Source organism: Struthio camelus, chromosome 23, assembly GCF_040807025.1.
Source record: "Struthio camelus isolate bStrCam1 chromosome 23, bStrCam1.hap1, whole genome shotgun sequence".
NCBI classification, from domain to species: Eukaryota; Metazoa; Chordata; class Aves; order Struthioniformes; family Struthionidae; genus Struthio; species Struthio camelus.
The window spans coordinates 5,917,736-5,935,250 of record NC_090964.1 but is presented as its reverse complement, the minus strand read 5'-3'; the positions used below and the strand labels follow the sequence as shown (position 1 = coordinate 5,935,250).

The 17,515-nt window shown below is 55.2% G+C and overlaps 2 protein-coding genes across 51 annotated transcripts in view; one reads left to right on the top strand and one right to left on the bottom strand.

The window, feature by feature from the left end:
- EPB41 (erythrocyte membrane protein band 4.1) overlaps positions 1 to 6,472 on the top strand; it is a 97,428-nt gene extending 90,956 nt beyond the window's left edge. For all 45 annotated transcript variants that reach the window (XR_011136062.1, XR_011136061.1, XM_068917801.1 and 42 more), the window contains 3 exons: positions 528 to 608; positions 2,053 to 2,160; positions 2,582 to 6,472. Coding sequence is in view for 43 of the 45 variants with exons in the window: in XM_068917801.1 (XP_068773902.1) it covers positions 528 to 608; positions 2,053 to 2,151 (180 nt within the window). In the remaining 2 variants the exon portion in view is untranslated. The remainder of the gene's footprint in view (positions 1 to 527; positions 609 to 2,052; positions 2,161 to 2,581) is intronic.
- A 4,201-nt stretch (positions 6,473 to 10,673) lies between these two features.
- Positions 10,674 to 17,515, bottom strand: part of TMEM200B (transmembrane protein 200B) — a 20,459-nt gene continuing 13,617 nt past the window's right edge. For 2 of the 6 annotated variants that reach the window (XR_011135971.1, XR_011135970.1), the window contains exons 2-3: positions 15,352 to 17,081; positions 10,674 to 10,837 (exon numbers count right to left, since the gene is read on the bottom strand). Coding sequence is in view for 2 of the 6 variants with exons in the window: in XM_009667782.2 (XP_009666077.2) it covers positions 15,712 to 17,058 (1,347 nt within the window). In the remaining 4 variants the exon portion in view is untranslated. The other 4 variants (XM_009667782.2, XM_068917260.1, XR_011135972.1 and 1 more) reach the window with 3 other exon arrangements.

The following is a 17,515-nucleotide window of genomic DNA, read 5'->3' as shown; positions in this document are numbered from 1 at the left end:
TTTAATTCTCTAATTGATGCCTGTCAAGGTGCGGTAGTTAGCAAATGTGGTTGTGGGTGCTCTCAAAATGACTCCCCCGTGCATACGGGCTGGGGTGAGGGAGGTTTAAGGCTGAGTTGAGCAACAGAACAAAGCTTGAATCCCAGTTCCCTTCAAAAAACGTGACTCATACTGGAAACAAAGCGTGAAGGGCCTGGATTTGCCCATATTGAATGAAGACTCTGGATTAGGCAGTAAGTGGAGTGAGTCCTGTGGTAGTTGTCACCAACTGGCCTGTGGGACAGCAGGAAAGAAACGCACTGCGACTTATGAAACTCTTCACTGGCTGTGTTTTGTGAAAAGATCATTGAATATTTGACTGTCTTCCTTTACAGTCAGTGGCAGTTTTCCTCCGTGATTCTGATAATTCAGATATGAGAGCAATATTTGGTAACTCTACTTTTGGATGTCGTCTTTGGACAGGCAGCCCCAATGCGCCTTAATTACTCTTCACTTAGAGACTAACCGTAGTTTTCCCTTTGTACTAGACTGTAAAAGGTGGCATATCAGAGACACGGATTGAAAAGAGGATTGTCATCACGGGAGATGCAGATGTAGACCACGACCAGGTAGGGGTTTGGGTACTGTCCAAAAGAGCTCTTCAGAGCTGGCACAACGAACTGGACAGTCAGCCTGCCTCTCCGAAGATTTAATCGGAAAACAACTTAGGGAAGTTCTGTTGGGCTAGAAGTAAAACGTCATGCCTTTATGGAAGATGTGATTTTATTCACTTTTAATATTCCATCTGCAGATGGTAGTCAGCCTCATTTTAGGTTTATGTCTAAAAGAAGTGGCAGAGAACCAGTGTAACCACCCCAAGGGAAGGGGTGGTTACATCTTATTAATTCTCTCTGACTTTTCACTGTGTATGTACCTAATGGATTTCAGTAATAAATGCCTTTTGCACAGTGTGCACATTGTATAGCTGGGCCAGGGTAGCTTAATTCTCTTCTGACACTGGTATTAGCAACAAAGTTTGGATTCCGGAATTGGTTTGGACAAATCCAATTTTTTTTTTTTTTTAATCTACAAAAATGTGATATAAAAGTATCCAGACACTGATGTCTGGATGACCTGCAGTTAACTTTGAAGCTGTATTGCTGCAATATAATGCCAGAAATCATTTCCTAGCACTCAGCACCACCAATGTTTACCACTGGAAAGGAAATGCCTGCAGTAAGCCTCACAGTCTTTGTACGAAAGCCGTTCTGATGAGTCAGCCTCTCTGGCCTCCAGCTTGTGTGTTGGAAATGATGATTTTGTCACTGGAGAATCATACTTCCAATTTAATTTTAGTTGCAAGTATCATGGGCCTGGAGTTTACTTGTAAGAGAAGAACTAGTTTATTAATTCTGATGGAAAATATCCGAGAACACGTTTGAAATGTGCTTGTCACACTTGCTGGAATGATAAACAGGGTTTGCTGATGCTATGTAAGCTTAATTGCTCTCATCCATCTTATAGTATGGGCCAGCTGGGAGATGTGATGTATTCCCAGAAACCCAGCTTTCCTTTCAGAAATAATTTAATGCCACTGAAAGTCACTGTCTCCCCAGTACCCAGCATGTGCTGCGGTTGCACTTGGCCCACTGCTTGCCTGGGGCTCCCCACAAGCAGCCAGATTGCACGTTTCCTCTGCTTGAGCCTTACAGCCAGGCTTTAATTCACCTGGTGTCATTGTGCACGGATCCAAAATTATCAAATCGTTTGGTTCAGCAGTTTCCACTTCGCTTCATGTTCCCCCTGGGACCAAGAGTCTTCAGGGCCTATAAACTCTCCACCAGTATAATGTGCAGAATTTCTTCCTGCCATGCCTTTTACTCCTAGGAAGAAGTGAAGTATATGCGGCCTTCCTGCTTAAGTAGAAAACTAGGTTTCCGTCCAAACTGAGCAACGGTAGCCTATTCATTTTTCTTTTTCTCTCCCCTGAGACAAAAGTAGTCTTTGGTTGCCGCGAAGATCCTTGCTGGCGCGCAAGCTGCGGCGCGTCTACTGAAACGTGGTCTCTTCCAGGTTCTAGCACAAGCCATAAAAGCAGCAAAAGAACAGCACCCGGACATGTCGGTGACCAAAGTGGTCGTGCACCAGGAGACGGAGATTGCCGAAGAGTAGCAAGGCCACGTAAGTAGGGAGAGGGCACGCGGACGACGAGCCCTGGCTTCCCACCGGGGCAGGTGACTCGCCTCTCCGTGCAGGCAAGGTTACTTAACGGATACCGGCCCGACGAAAAAGCCAATGTGTGGCTTAGTGCCACGTTAATTAAAGAGGCTCCCATACCTAATTAAACATGACACTTGTCCTCGGGGTTTGAGGACTTGCAGCTCTTGAATCTGAGGCTGGGAATTGGCCCTTTAGGGAAAAGAAGAGGGCGTTGTTGGCGGCAGACGCCTGGCCGTAGCGCTGAGCCCCGGTTCATAGATGCCATTGACGATAGCTCGTCTTTTCTCTTCACTTCGCAGATGACTTCAAGGATAAGGGAAGCAAGTTCCTCTCCTTCACTGAAAGTTAGTGTTTATAACTTACCCTATTTCTCTCTTTCTAGGGAGTGTTCCTGCCAGACAGAGCACAGGGGAAAAGAAACCCAGCAAAACTACAAAGAAACTACCTGGAGCACAAAGACCTCAGATTTACCAGACTTACACTCAGAAACTGAACATTCATATCATTTATTAGGAGTTGCGCTTTGACGTTTTACTTGGGATTTTTCCAGAATCCAATGGATCCTATTGGATATAGTGGGTTTTTTTGTTGTTTTTTTTATATTGTGACAAACAGTATGCCATATTTCTAACTGTACTGAACATTTTTTACAGGTTTTCAATTTTGCATTCCCTCTCACGCATAGCCTCTTCAGATACAGGCCCAACCACAACTTGAAGGGCTCAAAGGGTTGGGTGGTTTTTTTGGTGTTTTTTTTTTTTTTTAATAAGTCTTTTCCCCCTCAGCCTTGTCAGGCGTAATGGAGATAAGTCACATTAGTGCATCCTCTGAGAGCAGACTTTGTACCCAAAAAGCTACCGCTGGGTCCTTCTGCCACAAGAGACAGTTTTCAAAAGTCGGACTTCAGCTTGTGCAGCCTTTCATGTCGCCCCTTGATTTTCAGCTCTAGGGCGCTGGCGTCTCCAGCCGCGATACCTGGGCGTACAGAGCAGAGCTGCTGCCTTTAGGCTGAGTCTCCTCGCCTTTGTGGCTTTCCGACCGGCGCTGTTGGAACGCAGTCGGGTTGCGGGGTGTAAGCGTGTACCCACATGTTAATAGTTGGCTAGGTTTAAGGAATCCCGAGAGTTGCTTCAAGTAGCCGATACTGTGAATCGTAGAGCTTTCGGAGGACGGTGGTAGGCCCTTCGCCTTTCTCCTGTGTAGCTCTGCCTAGTGCTACCTTACCTGTTTGTGTTTTCTAGACGCCATTAAATTAAAAAGCCCTTAGAAGCGTGTGTTTAAGATGTGTTGACTCTGAATGCTATTAAGGTAGGCTTATGCAGCATTCACAGTAACTGATTATTTTCTTTTCCAGTGTCATAGTTTTCCACTTGTTTGTGTTCTTGATTTTTAAAGAAGGTTGTTTTTTTTTTTTAAGTCACGTTTGTTTGGTTTTTTTTTTTTTCCCCTCCCAGTGCTGAATACATTACCCACATATCAGGACAAAGATGTTATATTCTGCTATCATTTAGTTTAAAATCCTTTAGACAATCCTTAGACCTGGAAGCTGTATTTGGAGAGGCTGGACAAGACACCGTAGGAGGTGTCTTGGTTTTGCTCGTTGTGATAAAGCCAAGCCATCTGCGGAGCATCACTGCGCACGAGGAACGTGCTGCCACCCCCTCTCCCGCGCTGGCTCAAGGGTCTGTGCTTTGGCTTTGTGGCCACCACGCTGGAATGAAGTACCAGGGCTAAGAGTGGCTGCATCTTCTGGCTTGGCTTACAGACCACATCAAAAATGTCTTTTTAAAGAAGCACATAATGTACAGTTTGTTTGTAGACACTCCAGTCACCGCAGTTGCACGAGTTTACGGCCTCCTCTTGCAGTCACCTCTCAAGTGTACTTTAAGAGGCATCTTCGGCTAGGCGGAGATGACCATAAAACTCTCCCGTTTTCCCCGTCTGTACGGAGGCTTGGGTGCACGTCCTTCACGGCGGCGGGGCCTGAGCTCCCCCGGCTGCTTTTTGAGTTTCATGGAAATGTTCTGATCATGCCCTGGTTTCTCCTTCCAGCAGGTTGGTAGGGGTTTTTTTGGGTTTTTTTGTTTGTTTGTTTTTTTAAGAAAAAGCTGTGTTAAGACTCTGCCCAGACACTTGTGAACACTTTAGTAGGACTTTGAGGTTGTGATTTTGTATATGGCGTGGCACAGAGGTAGCTGAGGGCATGGAGTGCTCTGCTGCCACCCTTCCATCGAGGGTGGGAAGCACATGGCAATAAAAGAAGTTTTCTGCTATTTTAGGTTTGAATAGTGTGTTTCAGAGGTCACTGGGTTTAGCTCAGGCTGCAATGACTTGCCATTTAGCTGAGAGTAGTCTTTGACCTACACTAGGGCTAGTGTAGCTTCTCAGATTCAGGTGCAATTTTAATTAAGCTGTCAGTATTGTTTGGAGACGATGCTGAAAACGCTGGAGCTGCTGGAGTTTTGCTTTTCCCAGAGCCTAGTGAGGCTCAGCCCAGCTCTCCGGCATGGGCGGCTCCTCGCCAGGCTGCTCCGGGGGCTGGTCTCTCCTGGAGGCGCTGCAGGCGGGTGGCAGGCCCTCTTGCGTGCACCTGCGGGGTCTTGGGCTGGTTCTTGGCATCCCGCTTTGCGGGTTTGGGGAGTCCTCTGCTCCACGACTTTAGCGTAGAGATGAAGTCTTCCTATTTTATGTCTGAACAGCCCTTTCCTTCCTTTGGCTGCAAGGCAGATCCTTTAATGGGTGGGTGACTCTGCTCTCTGTCCTCATTGGGTAACGCTTGCCTTAACCGACCGTCATGCTGAGCATCTGTCCGGTGATGTCCCGTATCTGGGAATTTCAGTTTTTGCTACTTGGTCCTTCCTTGTGTTCTCTCCCTGTAGCAGGTAAATCATCCGAAAATGAGCACGCAGAGATTTCTTAGATTTACCAGAGAAAACCAGTGTGATAAATTAGGTTTCTCCGTAGCACTTAAAGGCACTTGGCAGTCACGAGACTCAGGTGAACACGGCGCAAGGCTGTAGCGTGGTCCTCTGTGTCGAGGTAGCGCGTGGACTGACCGTGTTGAAAAGAGCCAAACGTCCCGAGTAACGGATGCATAAACTTCCTAGGGCTCGGAAACCTGTTGGCGTGAGAGGTGGTTCCTTTCCAAAAGGACTGCGGGATCCCCCCCTTCCTAAGGGGCCATGGAAAAAAATAACCCTTACCTATATGTATATATTTTTTGGCTGGATTTTAGGTGGCTGTCTCCAGGTCGTTCATTCACACGCTTCCCCTTGGTTACGTTTAAGTTCTTGCTTTTTTTTCAAACCACTCGGAGCAGAGTTGCTCCCCGAGGCACCTCCTCCCCATCGCTGTGACTCTTCGCCACCCTGTTGCCTGACCCCACGGGGGATTTCCAGCCCTCCTGAGCCTCTCTAGCGGATGAGGCCGTGTACGTGGAGCCGGAGAAAAAGCAGCGGCAGCCTGGGAAGAAGATACAGGAGCTCTCTGCAGCACCAGCGCCAAAAAACATAAGTAGCTTCTTGCATCTTCACCCAGCGCCGCCGCGGTGGGACCGCCTGCGCCCCTCCTCTGCCGCGGGGCTTAACAAACCCGGCTCTTAGCGCGTTACCTATTTCTGGAGACAAAACAGCGATATAAGGTCTATTTATATGAATGTTCCCAGCTCTCCCCAGTCCACAAATTCACCTACAGACTGTCTTGATTGTATAATACACATTATATGGAAGCTATTTATATATGAACGAATGTTTTTTATAGAAAGGAAGGCAAGGAGCTCGTGACCTGGTCTCATCCATTGAAGCGGAACGGCAGCGCCGGTTGCCAAACAGCAATCTCTGAACAGCACGGCTGATTTCATCAAAGGACTGGCTGATTTCTGGTTTTAATAAACCGTGGTTTGCTGATTTCCTAATTGTACAATGACCTTAAGAGATGGTAGCGTCCCCAACCTTAGAGATTAAACTTGTAAAAAAAAAAAAAAAAAAAAAAAAAAAATTTAGTTGAGACTATGAAGGAGCTTTGTAAAATCTTTTTAAGGCAATTGTGAATTGTCTAGGCTAGCTGTTTACATACACTCTTTATAAAAATAGGAACTTTTTAAAAAATTGGCAGATCTTTATAGACCGACTAGTAAGGGACAGGAGCTGTTATTTTGGACTTCCATAGTAAATCAAAGGGAAAGTTGCTGTAGCATTTAGACAGACGTAAGTGTTCAGTATTGCTTCTTGTATTGCTTTTTTTTTTTTCCAATAAATTTTCAAACAAAACCGTCGCCCCCGTCTCCCAAACCTTTCTCGGCCCGCGCCACCCCCGGAGCACCCGAGCCGGGTGCACGGACCAGCAGGGAACCTGGGGAAAAGCCTCCGCGAAAGCAGCAGTGCGTCGTTCACTGAAGCTTCGGGGCCGAGTTGTTATATTTGACAACTAGTGAATAAGCCTGCGTTGAGCTATTTAATGTCAGGGGTGAGCTCAGGTGACGCTTTCTGCTCAGCAACTGCTGCCAAAGCCCACGGGAACGCGGTTTCACCAGCGCGTGGGAGAGCCGCTCGCCCTGCTTCTGCACCGGCGCTGCAGCGGCTTCAGGCGCGAGGGACGGAGGGACCCGAAAGCCGGCTGGGCGCGCGGACAGGGACCCCAAGGGGAGCAAAAGCCGGTCGGCTCTGTTTGCCCAGCTGCGCCACCCAACGCGGCATTAAGTCAAATCGCTCCCGCGACCCGTCGCTGGGTCTCGCCGCCATCGCGCGCTTGGCCCCGCTGCACCGCTCGCCTACGGTGCAACACCTACGCCTTCCAAGCCCGGCCAAGTAGTAAATGCTAACATACTGCAAGCAACCTTAAAAAGGACCCATAAAAGCTGGCCACGAATAGTTGGGTAACGGCCACCGCTGGAGCGGGCTCTTCCGTAATAGTAATATGTCAAGAGCTTGAGCTACTCGGTACAGCGAGGCAAAGCTGAAAAGCGCGTTAGTTGGCTGAGCTAGCGCCTGTGCACGGCCAGGTCCCGGGCTGCCCCAGGCTCCTGCCTGCGTCCAACCCTATCAGAGTCACGATGCACTCCAGCACGCCAAAAGGCGCTTGCAATAACTGCGGCCCAGGGAGCGGTGCTGAAGGCCCAGCTGCTTGTTCGCGGGAGCTGCCGTGGGGGAACGCGCTGCACCGGGGCGCGTTGCAAAGCGGCCTGGCCGAAGCAATCGCGCGGGAGGGCGGCTGTGCAACGGCCCGGGGGGCTATTTGCAATGAAGTGAAGCAATGCCCGAATTAACCCACCCAGCTGCCATGCACACGCACGCACACATGCACGCATGCGTGCTCCTTGCACGGCATCATTAAGCCTAACGAGGGGCAGAGCCCCAGGCAGGTTCAGCACACGCAGGGCCCCCGTGACGCCGTGCAAACGCTCTCGGCCCCCCAGGAGACCAGAACAGCAACGACGGGACCTGCAGCTCGGACCAGAGGGAAGGAGCAAAGCTGAAGGATTTGCAAGCCAAAAATCAAGCGCTCTTTGCTCTTTGCAATGTTTTTTTTTTTTTTTTTTTTTTGCAAGAGGAGGTTTGCCCCTCTGTTCTTCTCCTTTCATCCTTTCCCTTCCCTCCTCCTTTCTGCAGGTGCAGGAATCCACCCCTCTGGCTGCCAGTCCCGCATCAGCAAGAGCCTCTTGGCCGAGCTCATCCGACAGCCTTTGCCCATCCTCTGCCTAAGAGCAGCTCTGCGAAGGGGCTCTGCTGATACCCCGCGGACACGCGGGTTTTAAAGAAAAGAAAAACCTCCTTCCTTCACCGGGCGGGATCAGAAACGGGGAAGGTTGAGCAGATGCACTGAAATCCGGAATTGCGTCTGGCCGGCTGCGGTAAAACAAGCCCGGAGCTGGAGCTCGCGCGGGCGCCCGCTCCCGGCCCCGCAGCCGCCGCCACTCCTCCCCAAACCGGCATCAAAAAGGATGGGGGAAGAGGGGGAAAAAATAAATAGGAAGAGCCCCAAGCAGCCTGAGGAGGAGCCGTCCCCACCGAGCGGCTTTGGAAAGCACCAGCCAAGGCTGGAGGAGAAAGTTCCCGTTGGACAGACGGCGAGCTCCAGCGCAGGATATTTTTAGGCTGTTCCTCCCGTTGCAGAGGCCAGAGCAGGCGGGGGTTGTTTGTTCCCCCCCCCCCTTTCTGGCAGGTCACTCTGTTTCGCTGGGGTCAGAGCCGCCCTCAGGGCCCGGCGGGGGGGGATCGCTGCGAGCCGCTCGGTAGCGGCGGGGATCGAACCGGCGACCTCGGGGCTCCGGCGAGCGGAGCTGCAGCGGCGCCCGGCTGCACCGGGGCAAGGCTGGCGCCACCCGCCGACCGCTGCGAGACCCTTCGCTTTGAGTAGCCCTTTCCTCATCCGTTTTAATTAAGAGCTAAATAAAACCCCGCAGCTGCCTGTGCTCGAGAGCTCCGGCCTCCCCCGGGCTGCGGCCAGAGCCGCCGGAGGAGCATCCGTCGCGGGCAGCCCCGGCCCTCCGGGTCCCACTCCAGCCCCAGGCGGTATTTAAGGCACCTCGGCCCCAGGCCACTTACAGAGGGGAGAGAGATGCAGCTGGCCACGGGCAACCTCAGCCCGGGCAGAGGCGGCCTGCAGCAGCGGGGAGGGCGGCAGGGGCTCGCGCCCTCGCCGAGCGCCCTGGGAAAAGCCGAATATCCCGCAGGGCGCCGGCAGCATCTCCCTTCCGCCCTCGCCTCCTTGGCCGGGAGGAGCCCTGACGCTGCACCGCTCCAGGCAGCTCCTTCGCCACCTCCGAAAACCCCCGAGCTGGGAAACGGCAGCTCTATACCCGCTTTTTCCCGGACGACCTGGCAGAGAAACGCCCGCGCGGCTCCCTTTGCCGGCGCCCGCTGCCTCGGCTCCCCCAGGGCTGCCTGCCTCTCACTTACGCTGATGAGTACAAGGCACATTTACCGAGCTGACAGCACTTGATCAGAGGCAGCGGTGTGGGCCAAGCGTACCGACCGCCGGGGGAAGACAGGCTGTTCTGGCAGCACGGGGCCGGCTTTGTTCGAGTGACTAAAGCTTAAGCTCTTTGGAGGACAAGCGGAATTGGGGGGGGGGGGGGGCACAGTTTCGTAAGCCGTAAGCATCCTACCGAGCGCCTCTCCGGCACCGGGAGCAGCAGGCACCGACGCGGAGCGCACACGGCTGTTTGCACGAGGCTGATGGATCGGGGGGGGGGGGTCTTGCGAGGCCCTACAGCCCGTACCCCCAACCCTAGGTCATCTACGAGAGCCTCAGACTAAAAAAGCAAGTAACCCAGTGCCAGCTCGAGCCCTGGGTCTGGGGAGCGGCGCGAGCCCTGGGCTCCGACCTGCCCCGTTAATGCAGAGAGGCGCGCTAGCTGCCCGGCCCAGGAGATTGATAGCGGCGAGCGCGCCGCCTAAATAACGCAGCGGCCCCCGAACCGCCCGGCGCGGCCAGCCGGCCCCTTTTCCTTAGCTCTGAAGCCGTAAAGGACAGGACTCTCCCTTTTTTGGGCTGGTTTTGGCTTTGGGGACCAAAGGCGGCTGCAGGAGCCTCACGGGTCCGTGCCCTCCTCGGGGGTGTCTCTCCCCCCCGGGGCTACTTTTGCCCCCCAACCCGCTTTCCCCGGTTTCGTCCCAGATTAAAGCGGAGGCTCCTGCCCACGCGGCCTCCCTGCTTCCAGCCCCCGGCGCGGGCAGACGACCCGAAACGCCCGGATGTTTCCAGGGCCTCCTGCAGACTTTCTTTTGCTGCCGTTTTGGGTGAAAACCCTTTTTTGTATCCCCTTTTTATTTTTGGGTACATCTCTTCCGGCAGACGGCAGCTCAGGGCTGGGGCCAGGCCCCTGGAGGGGGACAACGGCCCAACAGGTCGTCTGCAGTTTACACCTTGCCGCGACCCAGCGCAAATTTTTCTGCCCTCGACCAGATCTGGTTCCTGAGTAGGACGAGGAAAGAGAAAAAAAAAATGCTGTTATATGGGGGGGGGAAAAAATAATCACTCTTGCAGCGATGGCCTCGGTGGCAAAGCGAGCCGTGCCGAGCCTCCCCCGGCTCGGCTCCTGGCCGCGGTTCCTGCTCAAATTCCTGGCGGCTGCTTTCCGACGCCTGGCCGCCCGGGCCCGGGGCCCAGCCGCAGCTCTGCCTGCAGCTGGTTAAGTGCAAATGAAAAGTTATTTTCGGCTAGAAGCAGCCTCCTGGCACATCCCCCCCCCGCCCCCGGGCTGTTGCTTCGAGGCAGACCCCCCCCCGCCCCCGGCCCCGCGCAGAGGTTGGCCGCTTCTGCTGTTTATTGCCTTGAACCGGTGCCTAAATAATTTGGGGATGAAGCCGCTGCGGGGCGGCCGAGCGGCACACGCAGCCGGCTGGGTGCTGGAGGCCGTTCGCGCCTCCCGGCGAAGGGGTTGCCGCCGTCCCAGCTCGCCGGCAGAGGTTGCAGCGGGACTAGAGCCGGGGTTTTTCTTGCAAAGCGGAAGAAACGGTGCAGGTGCGCAGGAGCAAGTTTTGGGATTGCCTTTTATATCGGGGGGGGGGGGGGTCTGTAGGCAGGTTTGGCCCTGGGGTCAGTGGCTGTTGGGTGGCAAGCTGTTCCTCTGCTCCGGTCCTGTTGAAGGCGCCAGTTTATCTGCCCTGGGCAGCAGAGTGCGGAGCAGAGATGGTTCCTATTTGGAAGACAAGATAGATAGAAATTAAAATGCAAAAAAAAAAAAAAGAAAAAAAAAGAAAAAAAAATGCAACGAAACATGCCAAGTTGTCAAAGGGAACAAAACATGTTGTGGAAAACACTGACTTTTCTAAAATCAGTGCGGGGCGCTTTTGTGTCGCGGAGCTTTTTAACCTGCGCTTGCCCAGCGGCGGTGCCAAGTGCCGTTCCTGCCGCGAGCCGGCGGGAGCCGGGCAAGCAGCCCCCCGCGACGCCAGCGCGGCCGGCCGTCGCCGGCGTCTCACGTCCTGCCCCGAGCCGCCGCTTCTGCGTGACAGCGCTGGGCTGGGGAGGGGGGATCTTTCCCCACGCCAACAGCTACCGGCCCGGAGACGCTCTCCTTCCACCCCGCCGCCCCCGTCCCAACCCCGGGCGAGGGGCAACGTCTGCGCCGGCGCTGCTGGGAGCAATAGGGCGAGGATATGGTTTTTTTTTTTTTTTTTTTGCCAGAATATGCAGGTTTTGAAGCCAAAAGAGTTCTGCAGGGATGTTTCGGGCAGCAGAAAGATGTTGTCCCCGCGGTGCCAACGGTGGCCCTGGGCCGGCGCTCTCGCCGGGGCTGGGTTGTCACTGCAGGGGATGTGCTTTCAAAGGGGCACGCGCTGCGGTTGCGGCCGCAGCGAAGCCCTCGCCGGTTCGACGGGAGGGAAGCCTGCAGCGGGAGGCCGCCGGCCCGCCGCGGGCCAGCGCTTTCATTCATTTCGAAGCTAAATTTAAAGGTTTAATTATGTACACAGTCCCCTGCTGTATCATATTTAGCGCTTAAGCTCTTTTAGGCGCGCGCTGGGATACGGTAAGCGGCGCGCTCCCACGACACCTCGGTGGTGCGGAGGAGCGCCAGCCCCTTCCTCCTTGAGTGTCTCATCCGGCAGCACATAAAAGCACAGCGGTGAGGCCAGGAGATGTTCTTGGGAGTCCCAGGGCAATCCACCCCCCACCACATCCCCGCCAAGGGCTCCCGCGGCCCTTACCGCAGCGCTGAGCTGCTCTTCACCCGGGGAAACCGAGGCACAGAGGGTTGGCGGGATTTGCCGAAGGGCTCCCGGAGCTGGTGGGAGAGCTGGGATGCTCCAGCCGAGCTGGAAGACTTCCCTCCAGCCCCACTCCTCCAGCCCTGCTCCTTTTTAACCCGGCCTCGCCGTTGCTGCCTCCTCGCCCGTGCCACAGCCGATGTCACCGGGCACCTCGCCGGCACCTCGGTCGCTCCTGCTCCCCTCCGTGTCTTGCTGCGGCTTTGGCAGCGCCGAGCAGGAGGCCAAGACAGGAAGCCCAGCAGGTCCTGGATGACGCTGCTCCTGGCCGGGGCCAGCGCAGCGCTGACGGGGCCACCCTGCACCGTGACTCGGGCTCTGGGGTGCTTCACCCGCCGGGGACATCGCAGGGATGCCTCAGCGGGGAATGGAGCTGAACCAGTGGTTGTAGGTGTGCAAGGGTCCAAAGCGGTGAACAGAGCACACGAAGGCAGGACTCAGAGGGATTTTTGGTGACACGGCTGCTACATGAGAGCGAGGATTCGGGAGAGGCACAAATTGTCCCTCTGCTGTGCGTTGCACAGCTGCGAGCCTGGTTCTCCTCCCCCCAGGGTAAATAAGGGCAGGGCAAAAGCTCTGTGAAAGGATTTGGGAAGAAACTGCTGGAGCAAAATTGCTTGTTTGCAAAAAAAAAATAAAAATAAAAAAAAAAAACAGGCAGCAGACACTTCCCCTCTCTTGGCTGTTCAGCATGGAGCTGTTTCTGGAGACCAGATCCCAGCTAACTCCTGCAGCGCACCGCATCCCCAGCACCTCCTCCCTGCCTGGGGTGGTGGGTGCGAACGTCATCCAGGCAAAAACCTTGCGCTGGGGCCGCCCTTGTCTCAGCCATCAGCTGGGAATAAATCAGTCCAGGATGCTCAGCGCCATACGGCCCGAGTGTCTCACGCTCTCCAAAGCATCTTCACATGCACCACCACCCTCCGAGCATCCCAGGGGACCACCTTCTCCCAGCCACCTTGCTGAAGAAACAGAGGATACCAAGAGACACATCCTGCTCCAGGCTTATCCGTGGTGGCACATGGGGACGCTGGCCATCACAAGCCAGCGGTGGCCACGTTGTTCATCCTAAGACCAAAGGACACTGTGGGGAACAGCAGGGAATTAAACCCGAGTCCCTTCAGCGCCGGTGGGTCCCTGGCCACAGCGGTCCTCCTGCCTCGGCCGGTAAAGCACGTGTGAGCCCCAGTGTCCCCGCAGAGACGGGGGATCCCCAGACAGCTCCTCTCAGCTCCTTTGCTCTTGGTTTCTTTTGAAGATCACAGCCTCGAGCTCTCAGCACCATCCTCTGAACTCAGCTCGCCTTTGAAACCCAAACTCAGATGTGAATCTTGAAGGCAAATCCAAGCCCGGGAGCTGCGCCTGCACCCTCCCTGCCCGGGAAGCGCCTGACACCTTCACCCACCAGCAGGAACGTCTCTGTTTTTCATTTTATTCATGTTTTCTGACTACAGAGGCATCCGTGGGCACGTCTCTCTCCATGGGTTGCTTTTCCAGAGAGCTGAGCGCCAGACAGGAGACGGGGAGAGGATAAAGCAGGCGAGCAGCAGCAGCCGTGGCAGGGACAACGTCCACACAGGGACCTGGGACACACTCGTGCAAGGAGGAAGGCTGGTTACTTAGGCTGGCTGTGACGTTTTTTAACTGGTTAAAGTAACAGGGGGCTTTCTTATAATGCTAGTTTAGCTCCAGGGATCACCTCACCCCTGCAGCATGAGCAAAACCAGCACCTGCTGATGCTCAGCTCCCCGCGCCCCCCTCCCTCCCACTGCTCACACTTCCCCAGCGCGTCCTTCCTCCACCTACTCGCATCCTTCATCCCAGCAGCAAACAGCACAAACATTGACCCACAAAGGTGCTCTACCCCGAGAAGAAAGGACTGCTGGAGATTCTGGCCAGGCCACGGCATCCGCCACGAAAGCTGCTCACAGCACCAAAGTTCAGCAGACGCAGGAGAAAGGAAAGAGAAGTGAAAAGCTGGGGCTGGACTTCAGGGCCAGCTGCAGGTCTTCACCCCATCTCCTGGGGTGTCAGGGACCCGCTGTATCCCTGGCACCCACCGCTGCGGGTTGAACGTTGCAGCAACAGTGGGCAGCAGAACATGCCTCAGTGACAGGCTACCTGGAGCTCCCTGGCCAGCTGCGGAGCAGGACAGACACCAAGGCCACGTGCTCACCTGTGTCTCCACGGCAAGAACAAGCCTTGAGCCTCTCACCTGCTCTTACAAGCACGTGGAGCGCAGTTATACAGTGTTCTTACACATTGCATAAGCTTCACAAGCAGCTCCGGCTCTCTCTGGAAAGAGCTGAGACCTCTAGGTTATCTTCCCAACCTGAGCCTGGAAGAAGGGAGGTAAAGCCTTGGAGAGCTACAAAAACTAGACATCTGGTCCAGGTTCGGCTTAGTCTAACTGCTGAGAAGAGGATGAAAACGGAAAGGGTTAAGGCTGTGCAGAGAGTGAACCACTTTGATGGCCAGCAAGCAGGGTAAAACCAGCTCCGCTCACGTGTTACCAGCCTGGTGCTGGTGGGAGCAGCCGTGGCTGGATCCCTCCTCAGATAACGAAGCTTTAAGAACAAATGATGTGTCCTGCTGAATGTCACCATCCTGGGCACCACCAGTCTCTGCCCTTCCCTATGGAACGGGCACTAGAGGAGGGAAAGTGTCACTTGACCTATGGAAAATGTTCACACCCCAAACTGTGCTCTCAGAAAAAGTCTCTGTTTTTTTGGAAACGTCATCCACGCTGACACGCTCGCTTTCTCTGCATGCTGCCCATGTGAGAGAGACTTTTCCAGCAGCTTTGCAAACTAGTGGTAAGACAGGTTTGCACCTGAGTTTGAGGCCAATATAGACATTTCAGGGAGAGGAGAGCTTTTTCAAAGGTTGCAAATTGGTCACAATTAAATCATGGCTTTTCTCCAGGAGAAACTCTCCCCATCCATCTTGCGGGCACACTTTTCCACGTGCCTCCAGGCTAAATTCAGAGCTGGCACTCAATGGGTGATGCTCCAGCAAGCTAACGCAAGCAGAGACGTTGCATTGGCACCCTTGCATCAGATAGGGCTTGGGGAACGTGTCTGACCACAGCAAAGGGAGACCTCACCGGCCTCCCACTGACCCTGTTCCTGGGGTCCCACCGCTCCGACACAGCAGCAAATCAACTGTCACAAAAGTGACTTTCTGGTGGTGACGCATGTGGAGAACAGCTGCTCTTCGCAGAACCATGCTCCCCACCCCCAGCAGCTTTAAGACAAGACTACGAGTTGAGTCAGTACCTCATGGCATCGAGATAACATTTAATAGCCCCGTTAGGCTCACGTGCTCTGGTCAAGCAAATTTCCCAGTGGGCTGGGCAAAGGAGCCCACCTCAAACCTCCCTGCTGCCCACCCTCACCCTGCTGAAATAAAGTGCTGCAGGGGCTGCCAGGGCATTCCTCACCGTGCATCCCCGTCTCAGCTTGGGTTCAGGTTCAAGTGAGGCTTCCTCCACAACAGCCACCAGGAGAAGGGCTTGTAAGGCAAGGCCAAGGGCATCCACTGAGAGCCTGGTTGAGGAATGGGGAGCAGCTGCCCGTGGGGAGAAGAGGATGTCCCCCCTTGCGTGGAGTCTCACCCAAGGAGCAGCAGGCTGGGGCCTCATTCGCTGGCAAAGGGACCTCCCTCCAGGGTTGCAACGTCCGCTTTAACGAAGAACAATCCAAAACCCATGCCCAGCAACTCCCAAAGGGACACGATGAAGAGATCAAGAGGGCTGGGAGAGGCAGGGTGGGAGGAGAACAGTGCTGGTGCTTTGCCGGTGTCAGACCTGTGAGCCCTGCTCGATCCCCACCTCCCACGAGCTGGGCCTAGCCTCATCCCTGCTCTGCTGCTCCGTTTGGTCCAGCAGTCGATCGGAGGACTCGCCCATGCTTTCCAGTTTGGCGTAACCTACCAGGCTGAGGTGGTCGAGCCGAGGCCAGCTCCGGTTTTTGCGGTCTTTGATGGGAGCCACCAGCAGCACCCCAGGCCTGCCCAGGTCCAGGGACTTGGAGTGTCCTGGGTTGTGGAGCTGCAAGTCCGAGCCGAGCTCCTTCTCAGTGCACTCGGAGGGCAGGAGCGTCTCCGTGGCAGGAGCAGCCGGGCAGCCACCGTCTACGTTAATGACAATGTGGCTGCCCTGGTGGCCCTGTTCCCTTGGGGAGATGCCACTGCTGTGGGAGAGGAGAGCCCAGGAAGGTCTCTGGGCTTCCTCAGCGGGCTCAGCAGGGCTCCCCTCTACCTTCTCGCCAGCCCCTGTGGACACGGCTGTAGTTTCCAACAGGCAGTTGTTCAGCTTGATCACAGGAAGCGCCAGGGCATTGGCAGCAGAAGAAATGAAGGATTCAGCTCCAGGGTTGAAGGAAAGGTTGAGGTTTCCCTCTGCGGAGTTGCCGGAGCCCGAGTGGACGCTCAGGAGGGAAATGGATGGGGACACCCCTTTGTGGTGGAGGAGCTGGGCTGTGGTCTGGAGCCGGTTGGGTCCGTAGCAGTCAGCCCACTTGTTCCCGGGGCTGGGGCACGTATGGAAGACACTGGAGGTGAGATCCACCTCATAGCAGCCCTCCAGGCACTCAGCGTTGGCCTTCAGCGTGGGCTGGCTGGCTCTCCTCTGACAGTACTTGTCCTCAGCACCGGCCTCCTCGGGGACGCCCGCAGTCATGGCATAGAGGCCCTTCTGCATCAGCAGGCGAGTCTCCATGTCCCTGTTCTCGTAGAGCATGGTGTTGGCGCAGATGAAGATGAAGAGCCCAATGCCCATGATGACGGGGCCAATGAGTTTGAGCTTCTCGCTGTGAGGGAAGTGGCGAGCGTGAGCCACCTCCTTCCTCATGTCCCCTGGGTTGCTGGCGTTCCCTGAGCTGGCCCCTGCCCCGGCCAAGGTCCGGTGAGGCCAGTAGCCCACCACGGCGATCGTCATGCCCACCAAGACGACGGAGATGCCCACCATGACGAAGGCCCCCGACGGCGAGCGCATGCGGAGCTGCCCTTTCACAGTCACCTCCGGCGGTGGCTTGCGTCTCCGCCGGCGCCCGCGGCGTCGCGATGGGGCAGCTGGAGCTGCTGGCTTGTTCTCTGCAGCATCCTGGCTCCTCATGGGACCGTTGGCTTCGGTGCTCTTGGCAGTCATCACCTCCGTTTCGCCGGCTCTTCCTGCAGGGTGGAGACGAAGGAGAAGAGGGAGGAGAGAAAGGCGAAGAAGAGGCGTCACTAGCAGGTCTGCAGGTCCATGTCTCGGGACAGTGCTGGCAGCAGGGGAGCAAAGTAAAGGGACCAAAATGACAAAATAGGTCGCCAAGACTTAGTACACATGCAGAAGGGCTGGTCAGGCTCCAACCATGCAAGGACCCCGAGTCCACACCATGCTTTTCCTGGCTCAAGGACCCCCAAATGCTGGCCAGCTCAGTGGGACACCACTAGGGAAGATGCTGTTTACTACCCTGCCTCGTTTACACCGGGGAAACTGAGGCATGGAGACAGGCTGCCACAGAGTGACGGTGAGCATCATGCCCACCAAGACAACGGAGATGCCCACTATGAGAAGGCCCCCAATGGCAAGCGCGTGTGGAGCTGCCCTTTCACTACCA